General features: G+C 44.6%; 2 protein-coding genes across 2 annotated transcripts in view; one reads left to right on the forward strand and one right to left on the reverse strand.

Annotated features, from left to right (window-relative positions):
• Nucleotides 1–2,390, forward strand: part of INTS10 (integrator complex subunit 10) — a 20,325-nt gene extending 17,935 nt beyond the window's left edge. The window contains exon 16 of the mRNA XM_009334140.1: nt 2,012–2,390. Within this exon, the coding sequence (XP_009332415.1) occupies nt 2,012–2,168 (157 nt within the window). The 3' untranslated portion in view covers nt 2,169–2,390. The remainder of the gene's footprint in view (nt 1–2,011) is intronic.
• A 3,062-nt stretch (nt 2,391–5,452) lies between these two features.
• Nucleotides 5,453–17,208, reverse strand: part of HGSNAT (heparan-alpha-glucosaminide N-acetyltransferase) — a 12,330-nt gene continuing 574 nt past the window's right edge. The window contains exons 2-17 of the mRNA XM_009334141.1: nt 16,783–16,922; nt 16,160–16,281; nt 15,118–15,187; nt 14,392–14,461; nt 13,175–13,281; nt 12,626–12,702; nt 11,964–11,994; nt 10,889–11,049; nt 10,399–10,514; nt 9,578–9,699; nt 8,851–8,977; nt 8,625–8,711; nt 7,350–7,427; nt 7,163–7,233; nt 6,911–7,023; nt 5,453–5,875 (exon numbers count right to left, since the gene is read on the reverse strand). Of these exons, the coding sequence (XP_009332416.1) occupies nt 5,694–5,875; nt 6,911–7,023; nt 7,163–7,233; nt 7,350–7,427; nt 8,625–8,711; nt 8,851–8,977; nt 9,578–9,699; nt 10,399–10,514; nt 10,889–11,049; nt 11,964–11,994; nt 12,626–12,702; nt 13,175–13,281; nt 14,392–14,461; nt 15,118–15,187; nt 16,160–16,281; nt 16,783–16,922 (1,674 nt within the window). The 3' untranslated portion in view covers nt 5,453–5,693. The remainder of the gene's footprint in view (nt 5,876–6,910; nt 7,024–7,162; nt 7,234–7,349; nt 7,428–8,624; nt 8,712–8,850; nt 8,978–9,577; nt 9,700–10,398; nt 10,515–10,888; nt 11,050–11,963; nt 11,995–12,625; nt 12,703–13,174; nt 13,282–14,391; nt 14,462–15,117; nt 15,188–16,159; nt 16,282–16,782; nt 16,923–17,208) is intronic.

The raw sequence follows: 17,208 nt of genomic DNA on the forward strand, positions 1-17,208 counted from the left end.
ATGGGGTTGCGGCCGCACGAATTCATACCTGTGCTACAGCCCAGCATACAGACTGCTGACAGGTACCAAGTGGAAAAACCCCACTCATAGTGTGCTGTGTTTTGTCAACATGTTTTACTGCCCATGGTTTTCAGCAATTTGTTACTCAATATTTATCTTTTTTTTCTCCATTTGTGCCTACATTGCCTGGCAAACCATGTTGTTCTATTATAACATTTATTTTTCTTTTTCCCATAAGTTGCCAGTATCCGTGTCCTTTCAATTTAATAATCACTGTTGAATTTAAACAAAAATGTAGAAATCCCCCAAAATGATACCAGTGTTCAATCATGTATTAGCAGAAGTATAACCCTTTCTTTTCAAGAAACTGGTTACTGGATCCTCTTGTAGCTCCTTTTCTTCATTTAAGTTGTTCTGAATTCTGTTTTCTGTTTTCCAGCTGTTATATGACACACATCTTCAAAAGCGCTGCTGGCTTGCTCAGTAGCTGTAGGTTGCATATTCTCCTTTAGGTTGTAATTGACCGTAGCACTCAGTCATAAGTGCTGCTAGCTATGTTTAAGACAGTGAAGACGGAAAACAGGGTTTATCCCATAACCTCTGGATGAGCGTTTTCAGTGTAGTTTTGCTTCACTCAGCCTAGCTCATCAATGAATTGCCCAGTAGTCTGCAGGGTAGTCTCCTCTTTGCCTTTTCCACGTGTTACAGAGGTCTCTACTGTTTTGGCAGAGAAGTCTCTTCTCAAATGCTGGACTTGCTGATTTAAGTGAAGGTGGGGTGGTATTGTTGGTGAGGGTAATTCCCAGACTTTTCCCTTTCTCGTTTCCAGCATCTCTGGATTGGCATAGATGCCCTCACCCTTTATTTTTTTATTTCCTTTCTGTCTTTCGGTGTGCTTGCTGGGTTCGGTCCAGCTCTTCCCTTCTTACCCATGATTCAGGACTTGTCTCAACGTTAGCATTATGCTTTTCTCTCTAATTTAATTTATGCTGCTCCTTTAGTAGTGCTAGGGCTCTCATTTCAAGGTGTATCTTTTGCATACCTTCCCAACTAGGGCTTGCAGGTAGATCTTACAAAGTCTTGATCTTACTTAACCAGTTCTGGACTCATGCAAGTAAAGTGTAGTGCTTTAGTGCTACAGAACATTGTTTTAAGGACAAGATTTAGGTATTGAGTGCTACAGGCCAGCATGAGGACAAAGAACTGTTCATAAGAACGGCCTTTAGCAGGGCAATAGCCCAAGAGTTTCCCCAGCCAGCATTGCTTTAGCTTGCTCAGTAGCTGGACCTTTGTTCTGTTTGAAAATAAGTCCTGAACTTCTGCTCAGAATAAATGTAATCCCCGCCTGGCGTCTAGCATCTCTACAAGAGCCGGCTTCTACTGACGCAGACTCACAGCCTGGCTTGATTTGGGCTTTGTGTTGGCCTGTGAAGTGTTCGTTGCACCTTTCATTAGTCAAAGAGTTATCAGTGCCCACAGGATTATATAGCTTCTTCCTGCACTTTCCTGCTGGTACAAGATGCCCTCTGTTCTTTATGGTGGCAGCCATCTGTCCCCTTCCTCCAGAGAAAGCAGGTTCATCTTTTCACTCTTCTTTCAACCCGAACCATTTATAGAAGTGATTATAATGAGGAAGTGGCCTGGGCAGCAAAGGTAGAGAGAAAAGAAAAATTCCTTTCCCCAAGCAAGGAGAACTCTGTACGTGCTGGGTTAAGAGAACAGTTTTTCCTGTTAGCCAGAACAGCAACTTTTTTTTTCCCCCCAACAGTCATAATCAAAGCAGTAAGAGCATAGGCTTTTACGGAACTTGTAACTGTTGAAAGACTTGTAAGCTACTAAACACATGATTTTTAAAAAATAGCATAGCACAGGCTATTTGGCTCTCCTTATATAAACTTGGGTATGGACAGTAGATACGTAGTAAGTGACATGCAGCACCTTTTAAATTACTGTAGTGCACCAAATAACCATTCTTTGATTTTGTCTGTCTCTCTTTCCTTCGTGACTTAAGGCATCATACAGTTACCCGGGGTATAACTAAAGGAGTGAAAGAAGATTTCCGCCTGGCCATGGAGCGCCAGGTCTCACGCTGTGGGGAAAATCTCATGGTGGTCTTGCATAGGTTCTGCATTAATGAGAAAATACTGCTGCTTCAGACCCTTGCTTGAATGGACTGGACCACGATGCAGTGTCTCTTGCGGAGAGAGGGGAAGGCTCTTAATTGTATGAACAGCAGCATGGCAGTGGAAATCACTTGTCCAGAGAGTCGAAGAAGTCCCCTATGAGTTACAGGTTCTGCGATACACAAACACTACTCAGTGTTTGTTCACCGCTTAGTTTTCTTATGTGGGTAGATCAAACTTTATAAATAAAACTTTGTTTAAGAAGTCTTCCATAATGTCCTATTTGTTTTGGGCTTTTTTCCATAGCATTATACTAAGGTGTGCGTCTTAATTCTTTCCTTCTTTATACATACACAGAGAACATAGCAGGGTTTTTCAGGCTTTTTATTAGCACTAGTTTGGAAATCACAGCATGAGTGAATTTCCTGAGTTTCCAAAAACTATTATCTTACATTGAATTGGTCTGCTATCTCTTCCTTTTTGGCTCAATTCTACCTGTATTGCTGGTTTTCAGGTTCAGGGCCCTTACATGAACCCATTTATAAAGAGGATTGCTTTGATCGAACTTTGGCAATATCCAAGTGATTATACAAAGTCAATAGGAACTGGAGTGTAGCACGTGAAACTCGGACCTCATCCATGCTAGAGGTATGTAACACAAAGGCCCAGAACATGCACAGGCGGGCTGCTAAACCTGCAGCAGCAGCATGCTGATGAATAAGCCAATAGAAGAGATCTTTGGCAGGAGGCTTCACCAGGATCCTAAACCTAAGGTTTTGATCCAAGACCAAATTAGAAGAACACAATGAAGAATGGTCGGTTGAGGCACCACTTTCTGCAGCACGCTGTAGCACACAGGTGCCCCCGAGCTTTCCCAGACAGTCACCGCACTGCCGACCCAAGTGCAGGACTGAGGATGCTGCCAGTGCTCCCGAGACAAAAAGATGGCCAGGGTAAATGTGTGCCAGTAGCCAGCGTGGTGCAGGCATGCGGTAGGTGCCAAGGGTATATACAAACCCCAGACCACGTGAGTTAGGGGATGCCTTGTCAGATGCGATGACTGTTAACCACACTCCCATTCTTCTAACCCCTTGCAGTCACCACCCAGATCCCTTGCAGTTCCTTTTGCAAGCACCATCAGGCTGTCTTTGACTGCCCAACTATTGCGGTATGTTCAGTTTCTCTATATGAAGGAGGGAGATCAGTAAAATATTTACAAAATACAGAAAACAGAAAGAGCGCAACTGCAGCAGACTAGTAAGTTTTTGCTAAATAGGAAAATACTGTCCCTTAAGTCACATAAAAGTCTTGATGACAACTTCCATGGCACTGTAAACTTGAATTAGTATCCCTTTTTAGTAATAGAGCCTAGCATGAGTGGCAATATTTCAGGCTAATCCACCTTATGCACTTGTCCCATCAGAATCTAGACCTGCTACACCTTGACCACCTCTTATCAGATTTTCCAGAATATCCTTCTCTTGTAAAGTAAGTATGATATTATGACCCAAAGAGTTGTTGCAGTGAGGTTTTGAGTCAGATGCTCTGCGTGGGATTGACTGTCTTGCATCTTCCACTTAAAAGGGAAATAGTTTTCAAACACTTCGTGTCCAACGTAGACCAGGATTGAGTTCATTCCTGAAAGTAAGCACAAGTCATACCATCTGAAAGAGCAGGTATGAGCTTACTTCAGAGTAAGCAGGCAGAGGCATGCCAGGCTTATGAAACAGAGTGGCACCGAGACAACAGCTAATCACAACAGCTAATGTTACTTGCCCCAAAGATGCTACACAAAGGTGTTTTCAAATACAGTCTGAGGGGTTCTCTCCCCCAAAGCGTTTATTGAAAAGAAACAGACAACCTATATGCTAAATGGAAAATATAACCAAATCAGTATCCTGCAATTTTATTGACAAGGAGAATAATCACAGTGTTTGTCTTCAGGGTGGGCAAGGGCCAACCTATTTGGTCAGATCTATTGCCTTTACAAACAAATGCTGACTGCCCTTCAAAACTCTGGGATTTCTGGTAGGAGATACGATACCATGCTGTCACCCTACCCATCTTCCTGTCCAGACACCAGACACCAAAGCTGCTGAAAGGTTCCCTCTGCTGTGGGTTTGCATTCTGTACTCGGATGTTTGTCAAGAGCCCAGTGTGGTTAAAACCACAGTGGGATGCTTTGGGAGACAGGCTTATCTAAAAACACAGAGACAGAACCTACACAGCTGCCCAGGGGACTTCGTCTTCCACATCTTCAGAAGTGGTATTACTCTGTTGACAGGCCTTTGAGTTTCCCATTAGGTTACCCAAGTCTCAGCAGTCCTTTCCAAAACCAACTATGAACCAGCTGTGGTATTTTGCTTGGTACTAGGCAGCTGTTCCCTGGGACCTTGACTCGAGACCAAACTGAGAATGGTCATTTGGCAATAGCAGCTTCCAGCCCTCATTTAAGGACTTGAAAGTCCCTCTCTCCTAAACATCTGGTCCCAAGTGTCCCAGTTCTACACAAAGATTCAACTCAAGTTAATTATTCTGGCTGAGTTTCCAAAAACTATTATCTTACATTGAATTGGTCTGCTATCTCTTCCTTTTTGGCTCAATTCTACCTGTATTGCTGGTTTTCAGGTTCAGGGCCCTTACATGAACCCATTTATAAAGAGGATTGCTTTGATCGAACTTTGGCAATATCCAAGTGATTATACAAAGTCAATAGGAACTGGAGTGTAGCACGTGAAACTCGGACCTCATCCATGCTAGAGGTATGTAACACAAAGGCCCAGAACATGCACAGGCGGGCTGCTAAACCTGCAGCAGCAGCATGCTGATGAATAAGCCAATAGAAGAGATCTTTGGCAGGAGGCTTCACCAGGATCCTAAACCTAAGGTTTTGATCCAAGACCAAATTAGAAGAACACAATGAAGAATGGTCGGTTGAGGCACCACTTTCTGCAGCACGCTGTAGCACACAGGTGCCCCCGAGCTTTCCCAGACAGTCACCGCACTGCCGACCCAAGTGCAGGACTGAGGATGCTGCCAGTGCTCCCGAGACAAAAAGATGGCCAAGGTAAATGTGTGCCAGTAGCCAGCATGGTGCAGGCATGCGGTAGGTGCCAAGGGTATATACAAACCCCAGACCACGTGAGTTAGGGGATGCCTTGTCAGATGCGATGACTGTTACCACACTCCCATTCTGATAACCCCTTGCAGTCACCACCCAGATCCCTTGCAGTTCCTTTTGCAAGCACCATCAGGCTGTCTTTGACTGCCCAACTATTGCGGTATGTTCAGTTTCTCTATATGAAGGAGGGAGATCAGTAAAATATTTACAAAATACAGAAAACAGAAAGAGCGCAAACTGCAGCAGACTAGTAAGTTTTTGCTAAATAGGAAAATACTGTCCCTTAAGTCACATAAAAGTCTTGATGACAACTTCCATGGCACTGTAAACTTGAATTAGTATCCCTTTTTAGTAATAGAGCCTAGCATGAGTGGCAATATTTCAGGCTAATCCACCTTATGCACTTGTCCCATCAGAATCTAGACCTGCTACACCTTGACCACCTCTTATCAGATTTTCCAGAATATCCTTCTCTTGTAAAGTAAGTATGATATTATGACCCAAAGAGTTGTTGCAGTGAGGTTTTGAGTCAGATGCTCTGCATGGGATTGACTGTCTTGCATCTTCCACTTAAAAGGGAAATAGTTTTCAAACACTTCGTGTCCAACGTAGACCAGGATTGAGTTCATTCCTGAAAGTAAGCACAAGTCATACCATCTGAAAGAGCAGGTATGAGCTTACTTCAGAGTAAGCAGGTAGAGGCATGCCAGGCTTATGAAACAGAGTGGCACCGAGACAACAACAGCTAATCACAACAGCTAATGTGCCTTGCCCCAAAGATGCTACACAAAGGTGTTTTCAAATACAGTCTGAGGGGTTCTCTCCCCCAAACCATTTATTGAAAAGAAATACAGACAACCTATATGCTAAATGGAAAATATAACCAAATCAGTATCCTGCAATTTTATTGACAAGGAGAATAATCACAGTTATTGTCTTCAGGGTGGGCAAGGGCCAACCTATTTGGTCAGATCTATTGCCTTTACAAACAAATGCTGACTGCCCTTCAAAACTCTGGGATTTCTGGTAGGAGATACGATACCATGCTGTCACCCTACCCATCTTCCTGTCCAGACACCAGACACCAAAGCTGCTGAAAGGTTCCCTCTGCTGTGGGTTTGCATTCTGTACTCGGATGTTTGTCAAGAGCCCAGTGTGGTTAAAACCACAGTGGGATGCTTTGGGAGACAGGCTTATCTAAAAACACAGAGACAGAACCTACACAGCTGCCCAGGGGACTTCGTCTTCCACATCTTCAGAAGTGGTATTACTCTGTTGACAGGCCTTTGAGTTTCCCATTAGGTTACCCAAGTCTCAGCAGTCCTTTCCAAAACCAACTATGAACCAGCTGTGGTATTTTGCTTGGTACTAGGCAGCTGTTCCCTGGGACCTTGACTCGAGACCAAACTGAGAATGGTCATTTGGCAATAGCAGCTTCCAGCCCTCATTTAAGGACTTGAAAGTCCCTCTCTCCTAAACATCTGGTCCCAAGTGTCCCAGTTCTACACAAAGATTCAACTCAAGTTAATTATTCTGGTGTCCTTCAGGATACCTCATTCTAAATCCCAACTCTTTTAAAGACAAGGGAAGCACAGAAAACATAAAAGGATAGTATCAGTGCAGAAAGAATTGGAAGGAATACGTTTCCAGCCGTGATTTCACTGACCTGGGTAGAAAAATGGAGCACCTGACCACAGTCTCTTGACATCCACAAGGTAATATATCAGCAATAAGAGGATGAAGGCAAAGCAGCTCATGGTTGTCACATACGATATTGACCTACACACATTTTCAGTAAAAAGATTATTTAGAGAACTATGTGATACAGACAGATCTCAATATAAGAAAAGTAAAACATTCTCCAAGGTAAAATAGTACCTTAACAAAATCATACTAAAAGTTGTATCTCTTTGCTTACCATAAGTTCTTGTTTATGGGAATAAACCCTTCTTCTTTAGAACATTTTGTCAAGATAGCAGAAATAACTCCCTGAAATAGAAAGTTGCTGAAGTTTATATAACCACTACAACATGTTTCAGAAATACTAAGTTTGTGTTGCATAAAAATACATGTCTATTAAAAAGCTACATAACTATCTGACTTACCATTACTATGCTCCATATGAAGAACCGACTCATAATTTGTTTGTGCTGGTCTTTGTAGAACAAGATAATTTTTCCTGCCTAATACAAAAGGAATACAAAAAAATGAATTAATGCCCATAAATGTAACTACACTTCAAGAGCCAGATATATTTGCCACCAGCTACCTGTGCTAAGACAGAACACGAATAGGATTTATATCAACTAAGTGGCCGAAAGGCTCAGAATGGGAACTCTTTGCAAAGAATGGACACAGATGGGGAAAATACATAAATGCAACCCTCTCACCAACAGAGGTGCACCTTTTCTCCCTTCCCTACTACGTTAACACTGAAGAAGGGGACGAGCAACTTTGTTAGGTTAACACAATGTGACTTGAGCTCCATGCCCCTCAGCAAGGATTGCACAAAGGAACAATGCCACATTGACTCCCCAAGCCAGCCCCAACAGCTTCTCCACAGCGCCACGTCTCACCCTGGCCTGCTCGGAGCACGCGCTCCTTTTCACGCACACTACGAAATGTGTCCCGATGACTCATTCCTCAGTGTCACACTTCTGTTCCAAGCTCTGCCCCGCAGAGATTCCCGATCAATTTTTACCCAGTGCTACATGCAGTAACATTCCTTTCCCAGCACAAGAGTTTCAGTTTGGTTAACAGCTGCTGCACAGACAGAAAAGCCAGCAATGACCAACTAGAACTGCACCAAAAACCGACATGACATCCTATTTTAAACACGGTGGGGAGCTGTGAGCTTTTGATGTTGGTGACACTAATGTGAACCCCTGCCTCCCTCGTGTCTGGAAAGGTGAGCACACCCATAGCACCTATGAAAGATGGCTAACGCTGCATGTCAAGCGGAAAATTAGCAACGGGGAACATGTACAGCTGTGACCTTTAAAACCGTATGTTCAAAATGAAGCTGTGAAGTCTATGCGTCTCTTGGCCCTACTTTCCAACATGCAGAGCCAGCCTACTCCCAGCATAAGCCCAACCTTAAAACAAGCAAAGGAAGTTTCCGGGTGGATATTTTGCAAACTTCTTGTGTCCATCCCTTACAAAAACTGAGAAAAAGTCTTGGTTTATCTAATGCAAGCTACTGCCAGGTTAGATTCCACTTCTCTGACACTCACCTCAGGCTAAGTCAGCCTGAAAGCATTGCTCTGGAAAAGGTTTTGTTAGAACCAGTCTCAGCCTTAAAGAAACTAAGTTGCCTCCCCACTTCCAAGATTCCTTTAAATCTTCCCATTATAGCACACAGCCAGAAAGTAGAGAGGTACCTGCAGTCCCAGAAATGCCATAAAAATGGTATTTATGGTCCCCAGAATCCCTTCAGGATCATATGGCATTGTTGTTTGGTAAATCACCTTAGAGAGAAAACAGTTGTTACAGGGCACCTGAGCAACCAATCTCCTTTCTCCTCCATCCCCCTGCATGTATCATTCCCAAGCCCCTCCTGACAGCTATGTTCAGTGCTCTTCATACTGCAAACCAAAAGCTACTTACACTTGAAGAGGGATGCTGATATATATGCTTTTCTCCAAGAAGCAAACGATCAATGTAACCAGCTGCTCCTCCAGTGCAGTTGGGATAGTTTCCAAAGTCTCCAATGCCCCCAGGACCAAGATAGCCCCTAGGACAGAAGCAAACAGGTTATGGCACAAAGTGTTGGTACTCTCCACCTGAATAGTAGCCGGTCCCCTGGCCCAGCACAGTAAATGCTCGATGTTTTCCTTGGCCAGAGGCACACAGTGAAACACAGGTCCTACATGACAGCTGGCTGGTAGCCACCCTGTTTTGATCATCGCAATGCCATGAGAAGCTGGGTCATGAGGGGACAGGCAGTATCGGGAGCCTAAAGCAATGCTTCAGTTCAGCCCTGGCTACCCAGCCAGCGGCTCCATCTGCTCTGCAGGTGCTGTCCCTTTAAAGGGGCAAAGATAGGGACAAGGATGACATTGCGATGATCATATATTGCTGTACACAGACCTCAGGGAGATTTTAATCCTCTTCTTCAGACAGAAAGGAACAGTAACGTCACCTTTATAACACCAGGTACTTTAGCACCAAAGTAAAGAAAGTTTCTTCACGTGATGAATGCTTCCCTTAACCCCGCCGGCCTAAAAGCTCTCCTCTTCATTCCTTCCCTATGGCTAATAAAATGCATGTTCTACTCAGTAGAAGAAAAACAATCTGGTGCCCCACAGAAAGTAGTCTGAGTGCACAGTCTTACCTGGGACAACCTGGCACTGGTAACAAAAAGGTCAAGCAGAGCCAAATCACTTCTAACATCAGAATGAAAATCCACTGTGGCCAGTAGGGGAGAATATCCTGCAGAGCAGGACATGGCATCTCCTGCATGAGACGGAGGGAGGTGGGTATTAGCTGGCAAGTAAAAACCATGCCCTTGGGGACATCCTGTACTTCCTGGCAGGCAGTCCCACAGATAGAAGAGGGAGCTGTTGTCATTACAAAACTGCGTTCTACCAACAGACCTTTCATCTTCATGAACAATTTCCAGACACTTAGTTACTTGGGGGAGGGGGAGAAACAAACCAAAACAAAAGCCCACAATGTTTTTTAGCTTGGAAAATGTCAAAAGGAATTTTGATTCATGAGTAGAACAAAAGCCTTTTGGGAAAACAGACTCCAGAAAGGCCAAAAAGCAGTATTACTTTCCCCTGCTGTGAAAAAACACTGCCAAAATTAACCGGACAAAACACAGGCCACAGGACTCGGCACAGAGATGCCTGTCCCTCGGGTCCCTTGGCGGTGGAAAGTCATCAAAAGTGCCTGGGAATGCCTGCTTCTAAGCACCATCTGAATGGATCGGTGAAATCCTCAAATACAGCAAAGCTAGACGTGAAAAAATGCAGACTGGGACACTGAAGGGTGCATGTTCCCCAAAATTTTTGCCAGGTCACACTGCACTACACATGAGGTAAGATGCTACATGTTTTCTCATCATTTCTCATGTGTTCTTTGTGCCCAAACAAGAGCAAAAGCTCCCAAATCCTACTCCAGTATCACTTGTCATCTCCCCACATAACTCACCAAGGTCCCACTCTCAGTCCCAGCTCTTGTAAATAGGAGTTCGAGAGCAGCAACCACCAGGTACGTGAATCCCAGCCTCTGGAGCACCCCAGGAATACGCAGATTATCCCAGGACACTGAAAAACGTGCAAGCAATGTGGAAGAGGAGCAAACATGGGCTCTTTTGTAAATATGAAAGCTCCCCTTCTCCAGGGAGAGCTGAGACCCACTGCACTTGCAGGTACAAGGGACACCTACGCTCTGCCACCTCACTTTCTGTAAATCATAACCCTGGGAAAGTCACCACTAAGCTGATAAACAGTGGTCGGCACAGGGGTCAAACAGAGAATTGCATCGGTGCAGAACTGAACAGCACTCTACAGGATACCATCAAACGGCCCCCATGCAACCGGTCGGTACAGCAAGGCTGACACTGTTTTCTCAACAGCCCAGCCAAGGAGGCAGGAACGACAGTTGCAGAAATACAAGGAAGAGAGCAAGTTCCACTCACATGGTCCAAGGCAGTAATTGGGATTCACAACTATGATTCCCAGCAGGATTAGCAGAAAACTCCTCCAGAGGATTTTCCCAAGCACCTTCCGCTTGGAACTTCCCCATCTCAGCATGGAGCTCAGTGACAGCGATATTGATGTCCCCATAATGAACACAAACCTGGAGAACAGAGCAGATGGGAAATGGAGCTGACAGATGTCTCATCACACATGCGCGTGACAGCAAACGCTGAAGCTAACAGAGTAGCCTGCATTGGCCCAACAGAAATGCATCCATTGAGTAAAATTGGACAACTTTATTTCCTCTGATTGCTAGGAATTCCCAGACAACTGAGCTTGCACTATGGGACCTTTCCACCTCTTTCCATGGTCAGTTGAGGCAATAAAGTTCAGGGAAGTAATTGCATTCTTGCAATTGCATTTCTGCAGCAATACATATGCCACCAAAAAATTCCACTACCCAAAACTAAATTACCATCTTCAGAGCAGTAGAACACAAGCTGCAAATCTACGATTCAAATTCAGAACTGACCCACTCCTCCCCTCTAGATTAGGTTCACAGTCCAAGTCCAGCTCCCATCTCCAAGAGTAACCACAACCAGTCTGTATTTCAGAGAAGCATGCTAGGGGCAGATGGGATAATTGCTTCCCCATAAGACCATTCTCTGGTTATATAGAGATTAGCTTAATCCAAAATTCCCTTGACTATTTTATCTCTGGATACACATCAGTCCAGCTTTGAATCTTGCCAGACTGACCGCCTTCAACACAGTAGCATGGCAATGAGCTCCCCAGGGATACTGCACTTCCACTGGCAGCGTAACCCTGCGCCCCCCACTGACATTGTGTGGAGGGAGGAAGGAGGATGCGGGGCAGCCAAAAGCACTTTGCTCTTCTACTGGTTCGTAAGGACGATGCTGTTATCTGGAGGGGCAGATTCCTATCAACCGTTTAACACAAAGCCTCCCCTCCAAATACATTTCCACATGGAGGCAAGGTGCACACAATGTTCTCCCTGCAACCCTTAACATAAAGAATCACTTGACACAAGAACTATTCCTCAGGAAGACTTACCATGGAAACACCAGATCTGCCACTGTTAATCCTACAGAGAAATACGAAGGAACACGTTATTTACCTCGAACCCTCCCTAAATTTTAACAACATTACTGTTGAGTTTCCAGAGGAATTGCAGGCTGCTTGCCATTATTTGATGCCCCAAAATCTAAAACATGTTATAAACAAAACTTACAAAGAGCTAATCATCTTGCTTCACTGCTTTTACCGTTCTTCAAAAATAGGGTCAGAACTGACTGCTGTGTCTTGGGAAAGATTTCAGGGATGGCATCCTTGCTATTCTCCACTAGGACAGCACGATGCCCGACCCCTTCCCCATCAGCTTGCCAATCAAGGCATTATGTTCGTACAGCATTGAGCACCATCAGCTTGACTGTGGTCATTAAACAACACAGAAAAGTTAAAGATATGAACCTGTGTCAAAAATGAAAAGGTTACACACAGATTGTGATCTGAAACCATCCCGTCAACTGTGTGACAAGCAGGACTATACACTGCTTTGCCCATATACCTAACAGGCCAGATACCCTGCTGAGGCAAACTGGCACAGCGTCCCAGCCTTCAGCTGAGCAACAGATAGCTGCAGCAGCTGCAATGCTAACCATATCTAGATACTGCCGCAGTTAAAACCCAGATTAACTGTCTCAATTGTACTTTACCGTTCCAACTCTCATGTTTGAAGAACCAGTATTTTCCTCCTCCATAGTTAACAAACACCATAATTATAAGAGAGAGCCTAGAAAGACAACAACAAAAACACACACAAAGTATCACATGTCGATGAAATACATATGTATGAACACACAGTTAATGTTTACCCTCATTAAAACATTTCTAACTGTGAGATCTGGTTTATTTTATTTTTGAAGCAAGATTATGTACAAGGTTTCCAGCGTTGCCAACCAGGAAGCAGCGTTTCAAAGATCATGGGTGGCGGTGAACCAAAGTAAGCTCCTTCACATAGCGTTTTCGCACTGAACATATGTTGTTCTTTTCCACCCTCTGCCACAACTTTAATGTTTCCTCAAACTAGATCAACTGCAAAGTGTTTCGGAAAATCCAGTAATTAAAACCTTGATTATCTTCCAAGTAAAACAGACCCCCTTGAACCATCCATCTGCTATATATTTCCATACACTGTCAAACCGCCATTAGAAAAATCTCATTCCCCTTGGAAGAGCTGCTTTTGAGCAAGGTCTTATGCTCACCCTCGGAACGTGTCCAGGGAACGCAGCCGCTGCCGAGAGGCTGTGCTCCACAAACGTGGGGTGGGATCACTGCTAATGGAGTCTGTTGTGTTCGGGGACCCGAGCTCCTTTGGGAACAAACCAGACACACAAAGGGCAAGTCAGCAGCTGCATCAGCTGCCCAAGGAAGAGAGGTCAGCAAACTGCAAACTTTCACATACTGTGTTTGTCTTTGTTCTCCCCATCTTCCTCTTCCTTTTGTTTCCCCACTTGTTACTTCTAGCCCCTTCATGGCTCCACCATATTGCAATAATATTTGCAGATGGTCCACACTCCACCTTTGACCAGGGTGGAAACAACAATGCAGTGAAAAGAGCCTGTGTTTGAGACTCATGAGAGTTGGGTCCAGTCCAAATCAGCCACAGACTTGCCATCACTGTGAGTGCTGCTTTACAACAAAGCTGAGCAGATGCAGTTGCTGACTCTCAAACAGGATCCATCCCATCCCATTGGCACTTGTCTGACACCACAGAGAGACTGTTTAGTGAGCTAAACCAGCAGAAAATGAATCCTTTTCAATGCAGGAGTAGCTTCTTTCCAATTGAGTTCCCTAAATCACTCTGATCAGCCCCAATGACAGCATAAAGAAGCAGACATCACTGTAACACAGCTATGGAGATGAACAACTGCAAGAATTGCTGCAGGGCTCTGCTCCCAAGTCTTTTGATTCTAGGCAGGTTTGGACGCCCTAGATGTGAAGCCCAGACTGTGATGATCTATCTATATTCTACTACAAAACATGGCTCACACAGAAATGCCAGCTCTAGGGCTGCCAGAGAAATCTTGACTTCAGTGTAGATCCTGCTAAAATTCCTACTGTGCTGGAAGCAGACATGAAAGCTGGCATTTCTTCCCTTCCCTTACATTGTCTACATCAGAAGGGGACAGTATTTTCACCGACACATTTGCTTCAATGGAACTAAAGAGGGCACAAAGCTGTATGTTCAAGACTTGCAAGAGCTCTACTGGGAATCCACTAAACTTTTGTGGAAACCCAGTATAGCACTTTCCATTGACATAAAATTGCCTGTCTTACATCAATACAAGATTTGCCAAGGGGAACATGCACAAAGGGAAGATGATTAGTAATAAACAAGTCCCCAGATGTCCAGATAGTGTGTGTTCCTCAGAGATGAAAACACTACAGAATGCAAATTAAAGATACGGTGGTCACTCACAGAATTAATCAGACGATCAGTTTCTCTGGGGTTCAGTTTCTTGTAAACCCAGTTTCTGACTGGATCAATTCTGAAAATTAGTAACAGTTTAAAACACAAAACCAAACAAGAAGTACTTTATGACAATTTCATCTTAATATCAACTATTTAGCAGCATAAATCAAAAGTTGGGACAGTCCCTATTTCTGTTTTCCCAGCTCACACATGTAATACTGAGATTCAGCCAGTACCTGGGACCTCAGTGAAGTCCAGCTATGTAATTGCACTGCCACAAGCTCAGGTTCAGGGGCTTTATTCTCAAGTTGTTTATAGGCACGGATGATTCACGTCATTCAGTACCCGGGATGGAAGGCTGCATATGCTACACACGCTTAGGTCCCACTGACTTGTATTGCCAATTCAGGGCTAGACCCAGGAACAAGTCATGGGAGGGTAAGGCAGGGTGTGTGCGAGCTTACAGTGGACGTCACCTGCTCTGCAGTAACCGCTCTACACACAAGCTAACAAGGCTGCAAGATGTCCCTCAAGGGAAATCGTATCACTCTGTATTTATTACCATATGGACAGCTACCACAGCTTAACTTGTACGTGGCAACCTGATAACAGGATGTGATCTGCAAGCAGGGCCACAGTGGGACTCTGAAGCACTACCACACTATGACGCATGTTTTTAAACTGGTGGCCCCACTTCACGTGTGAGGAGATACTACAATACTGTTCACTTACTTCATAACAAGGCGCCCGACAATCAGGATAGCAAGGGTCCCCATGTAAACCAGGAAAGCAAAGAGAATAGCTACATGAAAGAGGAAGAACACAACTCTGTAAATGATCTAACAAAACCGTTCAGCAGCCTGGGCTTGGCCAAGTGTGACACAAACATGACAAAAAGCCCAACCCACCAATCATCACACCACCTTCTCCATGCAATACATATCCCCAGCCTGAGCCCCAGAGAAAAAAAAAAAAACCAGAACACAACCCCAAAACAACCCAAAACAAAAGCAAGCTAATTTCAAAGTGCAGCTCAGTGACTGCACATCTCGGCATAAAAAAGGCAAAATAAAACTGCACTGCATCACAAGGCAATGGTGAGAAAAGAGTCGATGTGCTATACGTTCTGAAGAAGAAACTAGAGATTTGGAAACAGTCTCAACATGAAGAAGACAGGGGAAAGGTAATACACCAAGTTTGCAAGCATGGAGAATTTTTCTTTACAGCTGGAAAACTGGAAGGACTGAGGAATAACCTAATGTAAAGGAAAAGAATGGAAGAGATGTAGACGAGAGTTTGAAACAGCCCTGGAAAAGAGATGAACAAAAAAGCAAGAGCTGAGGTTTAAAATTAAAAGTGCAACAACAAACAAAAAGTCCAAACACTACATGAATTGTTTCCCATTTTGTGAGAGAAGCCAGATAGAGGGAAGAAGAGGGACGATTCTGTGTACATACGTAAAACATGCAGGGAAACAGGAACCAACTACAAAAATAGCTCCCTCCAGACACATACCCACTGATTTTTCTGGGCTAATCCCTGCTGCAAATAGGTTGTGGTCATACAGTATATCATGTGAAGAGGCCTGATCTTGGTCAGGGTCTCAAGACGGGTGTATAAAATATAAGGAGGTAAGATGCTGAGGGAGAAGAGGAGCAAGCCCATGACACATCTTCAGCACAGCATGAGTGGCTGCACAGGCTTTTTAGGAAGTTGGTTCTGCTGGGAGACATGCAAGTTGTAGAATGAAAGGGGAAAACAGAGCATTACATACGGAGGCAGCTGTTGATAGGGCCTTCATTGATGACTAGGTCACAAGAAACAGTTTTGGTGCTTGTACTTAGGACCTTTACCACAAGGGAATAATTGCCAAACTCTCCAAAATGATACTGAATCCTGCAAAGGATAAAGGAAACGAAACTTGCTGAGCCATCACCGCTACATGCAGGTACCACAGCAGCATTTGGGGGGCTGTAAGCCTGAATGCTTGTAGAAAAGGCAAGCTGAAAACTTGGCCTAACAGCGTGATCTAGCAAGGAGCTTCCTGGCTCTGCCTTTGCCAAGCATTACCCTCCCCTAGCTCAACATAGATGCTTTACCATACATGCACTGCCTACTACATCACCTGTCTTCTTGAACTACAGCGCCTCTGCAAGACAGATGCCAGCACTTGTATGGTATGCTGGCTCAACGCATACCATTTCAGGTCCTGCTTGCACCTAAATCCTTTCAGCACAATTACAATGTACGCCACAGTTACAGCAGCGGGGGGAAGACTGAACTCTAGGTCTAAACAATCAGGAAAAAGGAGGTAATAAATAGGCACACAGCTTTAAGAAAAAAACCCCAAATATAGGATAGAGCTATCCAGGTGTTCTCTGGGGCTGGGCCACATACTTGCAGAGCTCTCTGTCACCCACAGAGCCATTGAGCAAAAGGGTGAGTGGATGCTGGGTATCAACCATTACCGCCGCCGTGCCTGGTTTTCTCAGGCTCCCGTTGCTCGGTGGGACGAACACCAGGAACTCGTACAAGCACTGTGGAAGAAGAGAGGGAAGGGAGCTCATTAGTGCCAAAGGAGAAAGGGGGTCCTGCTTCGCATAGCGTCAAAGAAAAAGACAAGGGAAGATGCCCAGGGGCTGGGAGCAGCTCCCGCTGCAGGGCTTCCCGGCGTGCCACTCGAAGGTAAAACCAAAGCGAAGCAATCTTAACAAAGCCATGGGGAGACGCTGGAAAAGCCAAGCTGCCCCGCCGAGGGCGGGGGCAGAGCTGTCAATAGCGGAGGCCCGGGGGTGACACACACACGGCACAACCCCTCCACGG

Source organism: Pygoscelis adeliae, unplaced genomic scaffold (genome assembly GCF_000699105.1).
Source record: "Pygoscelis adeliae isolate BGI_AS28 unplaced genomic scaffold, ASM69910v1 Scaffold521, whole genome shotgun sequence".
NCBI classification, from domain to species: domain Eukaryota; kingdom Metazoa; phylum Chordata; class Aves; order Sphenisciformes; family Spheniscidae; genus Pygoscelis; species Pygoscelis adeliae.